This window comes from Zeus faber, assembly GCF_960531495.2.
Source record: "Zeus faber genome assembly, chromosome: 22".
Taxonomy (NCBI): domain Eukaryota; kingdom Metazoa; phylum Chordata; class Actinopteri; order Zeiformes; family Zeidae; genus Zeus; species Zeus faber.
Window position 1 is genome coordinate 24,648,111 of NC_137209.1, and position 14,387 is coordinate 24,662,497.

At 41.7% G+C, this 14,387-nt stretch overlaps 1 protein-coding gene across 1 annotated transcript in view; it reads left to right on the forward strand.

Moving 5' to 3' along the window:
* The window catches only part of LOC307247468 (adenylate cyclase type 4), a gene marked incomplete at its 5' end in the record, with an annotated part of 40,600 nt that overhangs the window by 17,593 nt on the left and 8,620 nt on the right, over nt 1-14,387 (forward strand). Inside the window, 12 exons of the mRNA XM_080023620.1 lie at nt 1,389-1,516; nt 2,645-2,803; nt 3,609-3,756; nt 6,123-6,209; nt 6,430-6,541; nt 6,588-7,075; nt 7,159-7,190; nt 7,268-7,321; nt 7,474-7,537; nt 7,924-8,021; nt 8,641-8,725; nt 12,324-12,461. Coding sequence (XP_079879746.1) covers nt 1,389-1,516; nt 2,645-2,803; nt 3,609-3,756; nt 6,123-6,209; nt 6,430-6,541; nt 6,588-7,075; nt 7,159-7,190; nt 7,268-7,321; nt 7,474-7,537; nt 7,924-8,021; nt 8,641-8,725; nt 12,324-12,461 — 1,593 coding nt within the window. The remainder of the gene's footprint in view (nt 1-1,388; nt 1,517-2,644; nt 2,804-3,608; nt 3,757-6,122; nt 6,210-6,429; nt 6,542-6,587; nt 7,076-7,158; nt 7,191-7,267; nt 7,322-7,473; nt 7,538-7,923; nt 8,022-8,640; nt 8,726-12,323; nt 12,462-14,387) is intronic.

Genomic DNA, 14,387 nt, shown 5'->3' on the forward strand with positions numbered 1-14,387 from the left:
AACTCAATTGAACTCGACCAAACTGAAGTAAAGTCAAGTAAACTGGAGTAAAGTAAAGTAAACGGAAAGTAAAGTAAAGTAAACGAGAAGTAAAGTAAAGTAAACTGGAAGTAAAGTAAAGTAAACAGGAGGTAAAGTAAAGTAAACAGGAAGTAAAGTGAAGTAAACTGGAAGTAAAGTAAAATAAACTGGAGTACAGTAAAGTAAACTGGAGTACAGTAAAGTAAACTGAAGTAGAGTAAAGTAAACTTAAGTAAAGTAAAGTAAACTGGGGTAAAGTAAAGTAAACTGGAGTCAAGTAAAGTAAGCGGAAAGTAAAGTAAAATAAACACGAAGTAAAGTAAAGTAAACCGTAGTAAAGTAAAGTTAACTGGAGTAAAGTAAAGTAAACTGAGGTAAAGTAAAGTAAACTGGAAGTAAAGGCAACATACAGTAAAGTAAATAGAAAGTAAAGTAAAGTAAACGAGAAGTAAAGTAAAGTTAACTGGAGTAAAGTAAAGTAAACTGAGGTAAAGTAAAGTAAGCTGAAAGTAAAGTAAAGGCAGTAAAGTAAAGTAAACTGGAAGTAAAGTTAACATACAGTAAAGTAAATAGAAAGTAAAGTAAAGTAACCTGAAAGTAAAGTAAGATAAAGTAAAATATACCGAAAGTAAATAAAATTAAACCTAAAGTAAACCTCCACTAAAGTAAAGGTGAAGTAAAGTAAAGTCCTCTTCCTCCTCCTCCTCCTCCTCCTCCTCCTCCTCCTCCTCCTCCTCCTCCTCCTCCTCCTCCTCCTCTTTCTACTCCTCCTCCCCCTTCCCCTCCTCCTCCCCCTCCTCCTCTTTCTCCTCCTCCTCCCCCTCCCCCTCCTGCTCCTCCTCCCCCTCTTCCTCCTCCTCCTCCTCCTCCTGCTCCTCCTCCTCCTCCCCCTCCTCCTCCTCTTTCTACTCCTCCTCCCCCTTCCCCTCCTCCTCCCCCTCCTCCTCTTTCTACTCCTCCTCCTCCTCCCCCTCCTCCTCCTCCTCCTCCTCCTCCTCCTCCTCCTCCTCCTCCTCCTCTTTCTACTCCTCCTCCCCCTTCCCCTCCTCCTCCCCCTCCTCCTCTTTCTACTCCTCCTCCTCCTCCCCCTCCTCCTCCTCCTCCTCCTCCTCCTCTTTCTACTCCTCCTCCCCCTTCCCCTCCTGCTCCTCCTCCTCCTCTTTCTCCTCTTTCTCCTCCCCCTCCTCCTCCCCCTCCTCCTCTTTCTCCTCCTCCTCCCCCTCCCCCTCCCCCTCCTGCTCCTCCTCCCCCTCTTCCTCCTCCTCCTCCTCCTGCTCCTCCTCCTCCCCCTCCTCCCCCTCTTCCTCCTCCCCCTCCTCTTTCTCCTCCTCCTCCTCCTCCTCCTCTTTCTCCTCCTCGTCCTCCAGAAGAACCAGTGTTTGAGGATCAAGATCCTTGGGGATTGCTACTACTGTGTGTCAGGTCTCCCAGCCTCCACCTCTGCCCACGCCAGCAACTGTGTCCAGATGGGGCTCGACATCTGCTCCGCTATCAGGTGGGAGCACCTCCGTCACTCCACCTCTCCTCTCCTCCTCCTTACTCCTTACTTCTTACTCCTTACCGCTTACTCCTTACTCCTTACTCCTTACCTCTTACTCCTCCTCCACCGGTTGCATGGTGGCGCAGTGCATTGCACTGCTGCCTCACAGCAAGAAGGTCCTGGGTTTGATTCCCGCCTGGGGCGCTGTTGGCACCGTGCTCCGGTGGGTTATCTCCCAAATAGGAGCCTTTCTGGGTGGAGTTTGCATGTTCTCCCCGTGCTCACATGGGGTTTCCTCCACCTCACGTCAGTAAGGACCCCCACCCAAAACATGCACCCATCATCGTCTGACCAGTGATGGACACTTATCACCTGGTCCCCGGGTGCGTCCACGTACGCTGCCCACTGCTCCTGGCTGTGCCCCCGGAGGAAGGACAAGCCAGGATGGTTCAATGCAGAGGATCCATTTCACCAGCACCACCAAAGCATGTGTGTGTGTGTGCAAGCATGTGGTGTGGTGTGTTGCGTGACGAATAAACACTGTTTCTGTTTCTTACCTCTTACGCATAAAAGGAGTTCAGTTGGTTATCTAGGGAGGGAGGTGTCCACACTCGTGGCTGGGGAGGAGCTGCTCTTGTAGTTTGTTATGGTCCGCAGCCCCTGCCCCAAGCGTCTGGTGTCCCCCTGCTCCATCTGCAGCTCCACAGTCTCTCTGTACGTCCGTGTAGCGTCCTTCACCGCCCTCCGCAGATTGTACGACGCCGCTTTGTAATTGTCCATATTTCCGTATATGTATGTGACAAATAAACCTCTTGAATCTTGAATCCTTCACTCCACCTGTTCCTCCTCAGTTGCTTTCCTCCTCAGTTCCTCTTCTCAGTAACTTTCCTCCTCAGTAACTTTCCTCCTCAGTTCCTTTCCTCCTCAGTTACTTTCCTCCTCAGTTACTTTCCTCCTCAGTTCCTTTCCTCCTCAGTTCCTTTCCTCCTCAGTTAGTTTCCTCCTCAGTTACTTTCCTCCTCAGTAACTTTCCTCCTCAGTTAGTTTCCTCCTCAGTTCCTTTCCTCCTCAGTTACTTTCCTCCTCAGTTACTTTGCTCCTCAGTTACTTTGCTCCTCAGTTACTTTCCTCCTCTCCCTGCAGCAACCTGCAGCATGCGACGGGCGTGGCACTCAGCATGCGTGTGGGCGTGCACAGCGGTAACGTGCACAGCGGCGTCATCGGGCTCAGGAAGTGGCAGTACGACGTGTGGTCACATGACGTGACTCTGGCCAATCACATGGAGCAGGGAGGCGTGCCCGGGTACCGGCCTGAATTGACTATCATAAATTCAACCATCGTTTTTTCCTAAAAGTCATACAAATTATCACCAGAGTAATAATACAAATTAAAAAAATGACAATTACACAGTTCATCGTTGTCTTTTATGAATCAAATGATGAAATGTAATGATACAAATAAAGGTAAGATCATACAAATTAAAATTATGTAGACAAGATAATAATTAAAGCAATTATCACTATAGTTATAATACAAATGAGAGATATCATACAAATCAAATTACCCCTCTTTATAGGAATAATGTATACATGTATGTGTAATGTATATACTACATTTATACAATGTATGCATATGTATATACTATATGTCTATAATACATGTATACATGGATGTATAATGTATATACGATATGTATATAATTTATATGTACAATGTATGTATAATGTATGTACTATATGTATACAATGTATATATGTATATACTATATGTATATAATAATGTATACATACATTTTATACATTATTATATACATATATATATACTATATGTATATACTATATGTATACAATGTATGTATAATGTATATACTATATGTATATAATAATGTATACAATGTATATATAATATATATACTATATGTATATACTATATGTACTCAATGTATGTATAATGTATATACTATATGTATATAATTTATATATACAATGTATGTTTGTTGTATATACTATATGTATATAATATATATATATAATGTATAATGTATATAATGTATGTATATACCGTATGTATATTATGTATAATGTATATTGTATATCATATCATACAGTCGCGTCCACATCTCGGAGGAGACGCTGCAGCACCTGGACGGAGCGTACCAGGTGGAGGACGGGAACGGGGGGGAACGCGACGCTCTGCTGAAGGGACGGAAAACCTTCCTGGTGATAGACCCCAAAAAGAAGGAGAACACCACACAGGTACAGAGGGAGGAGTTAACCCTAACCCCTAACCCTACCCCAACCCTACCCCTAACCCTACCCTACCCCTAACCCTAACCCTACCCTCACCCTTATCCAAAAAGAAGGAGAACGCTGCACAGGTACGGAGGGAGGAGTTAACCCTAACCCTTACCCTAACCCTTACCCTAACCCTAACCCTACCCCTAACCCTAACCCTAACCCTAAACCTACCCCTAACCCTAACCCTAGAGTTAGATGGAGCGATGGATGGACAACTACAACTAACCAGTTCACTTAATAACTATATATGCAACTAGAATAGCTACAAGAAAACTATACTTACTACTATAATAACTACTACTAACCAGTTCACTTAATAACTATATAACTAGAATAACTTCTAGAAAACTATACTAACAACTCTAATAACTACTACTAACCAGTTCACTTAATAACTATATAACTAGAATAAGTACCAGAAAACTATACTAACTACTATAATAGCTACTACTAACCAGCTCACTTAATAATTATATAACTAGAATAAGTACCAGAAAACTATACTAACTAATATAATAACTACTACTAACCAGCTCACTTAATAACTATATAACTAGAATAACTACAAGAAAACTATACTTACTACTATAATAACTACTACCAACCAGCTCCCTTAATAATTGTATAACTAGAATTACTACTCGAAAACTATACTAACGACTATAATAACTACTACTAACCAGTTCACTTAATAACCATATAACTAGAATAAGTACCAGAAAACTATACTTACTACTATAATAACTACTACTAACCAGTTCACCTAATAACTATATAACTAGAATAACTACTAGAAAACTATACTAACTACTATAATAACCACTACCAACCAGCTCACTTAATAACTATATAACTAGAATAACTACTAGAAAACTATACTAACTACTATAATAACTACGACCAACCAGTTCACTTAATAACTATATAACTAGAATAAGTACCAGAAAACTATACTAACTACTATAATAACTACTACTAACCAGCTCACTTAATAACTATATAACTAGAATAACTACTAGAAAACTATACTAACTACTATAATAACTACTACTAACCAGCTCACTTAATAACTATATAACTAGAATAACTACTAGAAAACTATACTAACTACTATAATAACTACGACCAACCAGTTCACTTAATAACTATAAAACTAGAATAAGTACCAGAAAACTATACTAACTACTATAATAGCTACTACTAACCAGCTCACTTAATAATTATATAACTAGAATAAGTACCAGAAAACTATACTAACTACTATAATAACTACTACTAACCAGCTCACTTAATAACTACATAACTAGAATAACTACAAGAAAACTATACTTACTACTATAATAACTACTACCAACCAGCTCCCTTAATAATTGTATAACTAGAATTACTACTCGAAAACTATACTAACGACTATAATAATTACTACTAACCAGTTCACTTAATAACCATATAACTAGAATAAGTACCAGAAAACTATACTAACTACTATAATAGCTACTACTAACCAGCTCACTTAATAATTATATAACTAGAATAAGTACCAGAAAACTATACTAACTACTATAATAACTACTACTAACCAGCTCACTTAATAACTACATAACTAGAATAACTACAAGAAAACTATACTTACTACTATAATAACTACTACCAACCAGCTCCCTTAATAATTGTATAACTAGAATTACTACTCGAAAACTATACTAACGACTATAATAACTACTACTAACCAGTTCACTTAATAACCATATAACTAGAATAAGTACCAGAAAACTATACTTACTACTATAATAACTACTACTAACCAGTTCACTTAATAACTATATAACTAGAATAACTACTAGAAAACTATAATAACTACTATAATAACCACTACCAACCAGCTCACTTAATAACTATATAACTAGAATAACTACTAGAAAACTATACTAACTACTATAATAACTACTACCAACCAGCTCACTTAGGAATCAGTTAGTTCGTTTAGGAATCAGTTAGTTAGTCAGGTAGAAATTCTTAGGTAGCTATTGTGTTCAGTCTAAAACATATTGTGTGTAATCACCGGGTGCGTTGCATTGACATTTCACTTCATATATGTATAAAAGTATGTATATGTATAAAAGTATGTATATGTATGTGATGAATTAACCTCTTGAATCTTGAATCTTGAATCTTTACTTAATAACTATATAACTACAATAAATACCAGAAAACTATACTAACTACTATAATAACTACTACTAACCAGCTAACTTAATAACTATATAACTAGAATAAGTACCAGACTATACTCACTTATAAGTGTATTTTTCTCCTTCCCTCAGGGCCCCAGGGCTTCAATGCGGATGTCCCAATACCTTCAGTCCTGGAGGACCATCCACCCCTTCTCCGACCTCAGGGACTGTAGAGTCGTATGTACCATCCAGAGTCCCCCCCCCCCCCCAGAGTCCCCCCCAGAGACCCTCGGAGTCCCCCCGCGAGTCCCCCCTCAGTTTCCCCCCAAGAGCCCCCCCAGAGTCCCCCCAGGGTCCCTTCAGTGTCCCCCCAGAGTCCCCCCGTAGTCCCCCCCAGTAGTCCCCCCCCATGGTCCCCCCCAGAGTCCCCTCAGTGTCCCCTCAGTGTCCCCCCCAGAGTCCCCCAGAGACCCCACCAGAGTCCCCTCAGTGTCCCCTCAGTGTCCCCCCAGAGTCCCCCCCAGAGTCCCCCGAGTCCCCCCCAGAGTCCACCTCGGAGTCCCCCCTCAGTGTCCCCCCAAGAGCCCCTCCAAAGTCCCCCCTGAGTCCCTCCAGAGTGCCCCCCAGAGGCCCCCCAGAGTCCCCTCAGTGTCCCTCCAGAGTCCCACCCAGAGTCCCCCCAGAGTCCCCTCAGTGTCCCCCCAGAGTCCCCCCCAGAGTCCCCCGAGTCCCCCCCAGAGTCCACCTCGGAGTCCCCCCTCAGTGTCCCCCCAAGAGCCCCTCCAAAGTCCCCCCTGAGTCCCTCCAGAGTGCCCCCCAGAGGCCCCCCAGAGTCCCCTCAGTGTCCCTCCAGAGTCCCACCCAGAGTCCCCCCAGAGTCCCCTCAGTGTCCCCCCAGAGTCCCCCCCAGAGTCCCCCGAGTCCCCCCCAGAGTCCACCTCGGAGTCCCCCCTCAGTGTCCCCCCAAGAGCCCCTCCAAAGTCCCCCCTGAGTCCCTCCAGAGTGCCCCCCAGAGTCCCCCCAGAGTCCCCTCAGTGTCCCTCCAGAGTCCCCCCCAGAGTCCCCCCAGAGTCCCCCCCAGAGTCCCCCCAGAGTCCCCCCCGGTCTGAAAACAACTTGATCGTGATGAGTCTTGGTGTGGGTGACTTGACTCCGCCCTCAGTGACTTTGAGACGTTTGTTTTCAGGGGCTTCAGCCGGACGGGTGTGACCCCAGCAGGTGAGATGTGACCTGTTCTCCATCTGGTTTCTCATCCCACACTCGAGGAAGCTTCTGATCCGCTTTCTTTGTTCCAGTTTGCTGGTGCTGGGTGGCGGCTCCGGGTCTCTGGACGCCGTGGACGCTGCAGGGTAAGCTCACAATTATTATTTCACATGTTTTACTCGTTTGAGGGTAAAGATGTGAATTAAAAGACTGTAAATAATACAACTCGTCATCTGAAGCACAGAATACAAACTAAAAGCTGCTGAAAAAACAGCCAGTAAAACATTGTGTTTTGTAGGAGGAGGAGCAGGAAGCTCAACTGGCTGACGCTGCTGTTCAGCGACCTGGAGCTGGAGAAGCAGGTGGTGCTCGCACTGCGCTCCACCTCCATCGGGGGCCGATCGCCTCGGGTTTTACACCGAATGCGTCGCTTCAACTCCATTGTTTTTCTCTTCCCGTCTTTGGTTCCCGGCGCTAGAGCCACAGCCACGCCCTCCACCTCTTTGGTGCTTTGGAGAAATTAGCATGTGCACTGGCGTCTTGACGTCCTGTTGCCGTGCAATTAGAGAAGGAAGTGTATTCAAAACAAAACCTTGGACACGTTCACAAGGTTCCAACACAACCAGTGGAAACCACCAAGCTCAGGAGAAATATTCACTTCAACTCATGTCTCCACATGAAAAAGCAGAGTCTGCATCTCTAAAGTGTGTGTGTGTGTGTGTGTGTGTGTGTGTGTGTGTGTGTGTAGTTCCGTCTCAGTGATGTTCACGGCCTCCATCGCTCCCTCAGCTGTTTGGCTCTGATCTACGTCTCCATGTTCACAGTCCAGATGCTGGTCTCCGAGAGGTCATTCACCCATTTACTCATACATTCACTCGTTTGCTAATTCACTAATCTATTCACCCATTCATTCACTCCTCTGTTCAATAATTCAACCATTCACTCAGTTACTCATTCATTCACCCACCCCTTGATTTGTTCATTCATTCACTCACTCACTCACTCACTCACTCACTCACTCACTCAATCCCTCACTCACTCAATCCCTAACTCACTCAATCCCTCACTCACTCACTCACTCACTCACTCACTCACTCACTCAATCCCTTACTCACTCACTCAATCAATCACTCACTCACTCACTCACTCACTCACTCACTCACTCACTCACTCACTCACTCACTCACTCACTCACTCACCCATTCACTCACTCACTCACTCACTCACTCACTCACTCACTCACTCACTCACTCACTCACTCACCCACTCACTCACTGAATCCCTCACTCACTCACTCACTCACTCACCCATCCATTCACTCACTCACTCACTCACTCACTCACTCACCCATTCACTTACTCACTCACTCACTCACTCACTCACCAATTCATTCATTCATTCATTCATTCATTCATTCATTCACTCACTCACTCACTCACTCACTCACTCACTCATTCACCCCCAGGAACTTTGCGATGGCCGTCTCCTACGGAGCGACGTTCCCTCTCCTGGTTTTGCTGCTTTCTGTGGCCTTCACTGCAACCCTGCAGGTGACTCCCTCCACACTGGACCCGATTACACCCGATTATAGGGGATGGTAGCTCAGGAGGTAGAGCTGCTGGTCTAGTCATCTAAAGGTTGCTGGTTGGATCCCAGGCTCCTCCTGCTCGCATGCTGTAGTGTCCTTGAGCAAGACACTTAACCCCTCATTGCTCCTGATGGCTGCGTCCGTCGGTGTTTGAACAATTGTAAGTCGCTTTGTAGTGGGGATGGTATCTCAGGAGGTAGAGCTGGTGGTCTAGAAATCCAAAAGGTTGCTGGTTGGATCCCAGGCTCCTCCTGCTAGCATGCTGTAGTGTCCTTGAGCAAGACACTTAACCCCTCATTGCTCCTGATGGCTGCGTCCGTCAGTGTTTGAACAATTGTAAGTCGCTTTGGATAAAAGCGTCTGCTAAATGACTAAATGTAAATGTAATGTAATGTACACCGCAGTCGACCAAATAAAGACTGGATTAGACTGGATTAGACTGGGTGGTATAAAATCAAACTAGATGGTATTAGATTAGACTGTATTAAACTGGATGGTGTTAGATTAAACTGGATGGTATTAGATTAGACTGGATTAGACTGGATTAAACTGGATTAGACTGGATTAAACTGGATTAAACTGGATGGTATTAGATTAGACTGGATGGTATTAGATTAGACTGGATTTGACAGGATTAAACTGAATTAGACTGGATTAAACTGGATTAGACTGGATGATATTAGATTAAACTGGATGGTATTAGATTAGACTGGATTAAACTGGATTAGACTGGATTAGACTGGATTAGACTGGATGATATTAGATTAGACTGGATTAAACTGGATTAGACTGGATGGTATTAGATTAAACTGGATGGTATTAGATTCGACTGGATTAAACTGGATTACACTAAATTAGACTGGATTAGACTGGATGATATTAGATTACACTGGATTAAACTGGGTTAGACTGGATGGTATTAGATTAGACTGCATTAAACTGGATGGTATTAGATTAAACTGGATGGTATTAGATTAGACTGGATTCGACTGGATTAAACTGTATTAAACTGGATTAGACTGGATTAAACTGGATTAGACTGGATGATATTAGATTAGACTGTCTTAAACTTGATGGTATTAGATTAAACTGGATGGTATTAGATTAGACTGGATTAAACTGGATTCGACTGGATTAGACTGGATGATATTAGATTAGACTGGATTAAACTGGATTAGACTGGATGGTATTAGATTAGACTGGATTAAACTGGATGGTATTAGATTAGACTGGATTAGACTGGATTAAACTGTATTAAACTGGATTAAACTGGATTAGACTGTATGTTATTAGTTTTGACTGCATTTAACTGGATTCAACTGGATTTCACTGGACAAACTGGATTAGACTGGATGGTATTAGATAAATCTGGATTAAACTGGAATAAACTAGATTTAACTGGATTTAACTGGATGGTATTCGATTAGACTGGATTAGACTAGAATAAACTGGATTACACTAAATTAGACTGGATTAAACTGGATTAAACTGGATCAGACTGGATGGTTTTAGATTATATTAGATAACAATGACATTGGATAAGAGTATATTAGACCAGATTCAAATCAATTCGATTTAAATGATATTCAACTGGATTAGACTGGATGGTCTTGCATTAAAGTGGATTTAACTGGATTTAACTGGATTAAACTGGGTTAAACTGGATTAGACTGGATTCAACTGGATTAGACTCTATTAGACTGGATTGTATTACATTAAAGTGGATTAGACTGGATTCGACTGGATTAGAATGGATTAGACTGGATGGTATTACATTAAAGTTGATTAGACTGGATTCGACTGGATGGTATTACATTAAAGTGGATTAGACTGGATTAGACTGGATTAGAATGGATTAGACTGGATGGTATTACATTAAAGTTGATTAGACTGGATTCGACTGGAAGGTATTACATTAAAGTGGATTAGACTGGATTAGACTGGATTAGAATGGATTAGACTGGATGGTATTACATTAAAGTTGATTAGACTGGATTCGACTGGATGGTATTACATTAAAGTGGATTTTTTTTTTATTTAGCGAATGCGAAATCCCTAAGCCAAGCAGTTGCCTCCTGGCCTGCTATATGGAGGGTGACTAGTCCTTCTTTCAGTTTTTGAAGAGGGCAAACTTCTATGATGTGTTCCATGGTTTGCTCCTCTCCACAAGCACACAGTGGAGGGGGGCTACTGCCCCATTTGTGAAGGCTGCCAAGCAGGGGTCATGTCCAGTCCTGAAGCGATTGAGCGTAGACCATTGTCTCCTTGGGAGGTTGGTGCCAGGGACCTATTGATTGGGGTCTGACACCAGATGTTTGTTTGGGACCTCCTTGGTCTCCCATTCTGCTTTCCAAGCCAGTTGGATGGTGAAGTCAGCTGGTGCGATGTTCTTCCAAATTGCTCGTCTAGATGGAAGTCGAGCAGTGGCTGGGTTGTAGATGTCTGCATGGATTGGTAGATGGGGAGAGTCTTTGACCTTTTGGAGCATCCTTTGAGTGGCTGCTGCTCGCCGGATATGTGGAGGGGGGATGTTTGATAGGACAGGGAGCCAGGGGAGTGGTGTTGAGCGGATAGTCCCGGTCATTAAAGTGGATTAAACTGGATTAGACTGGATTAGACTGGATGGTAATACATTAAAGTGGATTTGACAGGATTAGACAGGATTAGACTGGATTAGACTGGATTGGACTGGATTGGACTGGATTAGACTGGATGGTATTACATTAAAGTGGAATAGACTGGATTTGGTTTGTTTACATCACATTAGATTAGATCAGATTAGACATTATAGAATGACATGACAGTGAATTCAATGACATCATGAGATGAAATTCAGTTGCATTTTATGATGAGATTTTGGATTAGACTCAGTTTGATGAGAGTTCCTCAGATTACAGATGATATCAAACATCAAATGAGAGTAAATATAATCCTTTTACATGAGCGGAGCTTCACTATCGCACTAGACTTGGTTGGATTGGATTCCTTCTGAAGGTAGAGGGATAGATTTCATTTGATTATTAAATGAAACACAATTCTTTTGGTTTGAATAAAGTTAATAGATGTGTAATTCCATTTGAAATAGATTCTAATCCCATTTGAGGAACTTCAAGTTCAAGCACAAGATTCAAGATTCAAGAGGTTTATTTGTCACAAACATAAACATATGTTCATACATATGCACAGTGAAATGTCATGACACATGGAGATTACGCACAATAAGCTCCAAAAATACAAAAAATACTAAAATGTGCGTAATGGACACAAGGCACTCACGCCGGCGGACGCAGGGGGCGGAGCCACAATCATGATTCTGGTTCTATAATAATATAATCGTATTAATTAATTGCAGTACTTAGCTCACAGAGTACAAGTCCTGGCTAATAAAATATCAAAGTTCTTTTCCAAGTCCCTGAGGTGTCCTTCATCAACATGTGGCTGAGGAGCCTCGTGTTATATGGAGCTTGATGAATGAAGCAGAAAATCATCCGTATCGAAAGTGAAACTAAACAACCCTCGGCTCTGCTTCCTGTCCTTGTTTTCCACTTCCTGTTTGGCAGCGCTGGCACTCCAAGCTCCCGCTGGGCGTGCGCTGGATCCTGGGGTTGTCGCGCAGCATGTCCACCAGGGCGGCACAGCGCATCCTGCTGCTCAGCCTCAGCCTGCTGCTCACCATGCTCATGGCTGTGCTCAACTTAGTGAGTGCTCATAACATCCACAGCCTATGGAATCACAGCACAACTGTGACAAAATCACTACCTGTGTGTTCCTGTGTGATATCATATAACATCACTATTTCCTGTGTGATATCGTATAACATCGCTACTATCTGTGTGATATCATATAACATCGCCACTCCCTGTGTAATATCATATTACATCGCTACTTCCTGTGTGATATCATATAACATCACTACTTCCTGTGTAATATCATATTACATCACTTCTTCCTGTGTGATATCATATCACACAGGAAGTGTGATATCATATCACATCGCTACTTCCTGTGTGATATCGTATAACATCACTACTTCCTGTGTGATTTCATATCACATCGCTACTTCCTGTGTGATATCGTATAACATCACTGCTTCCTGTGTGATATTCATATAACATCACTACTTCCTGAATGATATCATATTACATCACTACTTCCTGTGTGATATCATATAACATCACTACTTCCTGTGTGATATCATATCACATCACTACTTCCTGTATGAAATCATATAACATCACTACTTCCTGTGTGATACTCAGATAACATCACTACTTCCTGTGTGATATTCATATTACATCACTACTTCCTGTGTGATATTCATATAACATCACTACTTCCTGAATGATATCATATAACATCACTACTTCCTGTGTGATATCATAAAACATCACTACTTCCTGTGTGATATTCATATAACATCACTACTTCCTGAATGATATCATATTTCATCACTACATCCTGTGTGATATCATATAACATCACTACTTCCTGTGTGATATTCATATAAAATCACTACTTCCTGTGTGATATTCATATAACATCACTACTTCCTGTATGATATTGTATAACATCACTGCTTCCTGTGTGATATTCATATAACATCACTACTTCCTGAATGATATCATATAACATCACTACATCCTGTGTGATATCATATAACATCACTACTTCCTGTGTGATATTCATATAAAATCACTACTTCCTGTGTGATATTCATATAACATCACTACTTCCTGTATGATATCATATAACATCACTACTTCCTGTATGAAATCATATAACATCACTACTTCCTGTGTGATATTCATATTACATCGCTACTTCCTGTGTGATATTCAGATAACATCACTACTTCCTGTGTGATATCATATAACATCATTACTTCCTGTGTGATATCATATAACATCACTACTTCCTGTATGATATCATATAACATCACTACTTCCTGTGTGATACTCAGATAACATCACTACTTCCTGTGTGATATCATATAACATCATTACTTCCTGTGTGATATCATATAACATCACTACTTCCTGTATGATATCATATAACATCACTACTTCCTGTGTGATACTCAGATAACATCACTACTTCCTGTGTGATATTCACATTACATCACTACTTCCTGTGTGATATCATATAACATCACTACTTCCTGTGTGATATCATATAACATCACTACTTCCTGTGTGATATCATATAACATCACTACTTCCTGTGTGATATTCACATTACATCACTACTTCCTGTGTGATATCATATAACATCACTACTTCCTGTATGATATCATATAACATCACTACTTCCTGTGTGATACTCAGATAACATCACTACTTCCTGTATGATATCATATAACATCACTACTTCCTGTGTGATATCATATAACATCACTACTTCCTGTGTGATATCATATCACATCACTACTTCCTGTATGAAATCATATAACATCACTACTTCCTGTGTGATATTCATATGACATCGCTACTTCCTGTGTGATATTCAGATAACATCGCTACTTCCTGTGTGATATCATATAACATCATTACTTCCTGTGTGATATCATATAACATCACTACTTCCTGTATGATATCATATAACATCACTACTTCCTGAATGATATC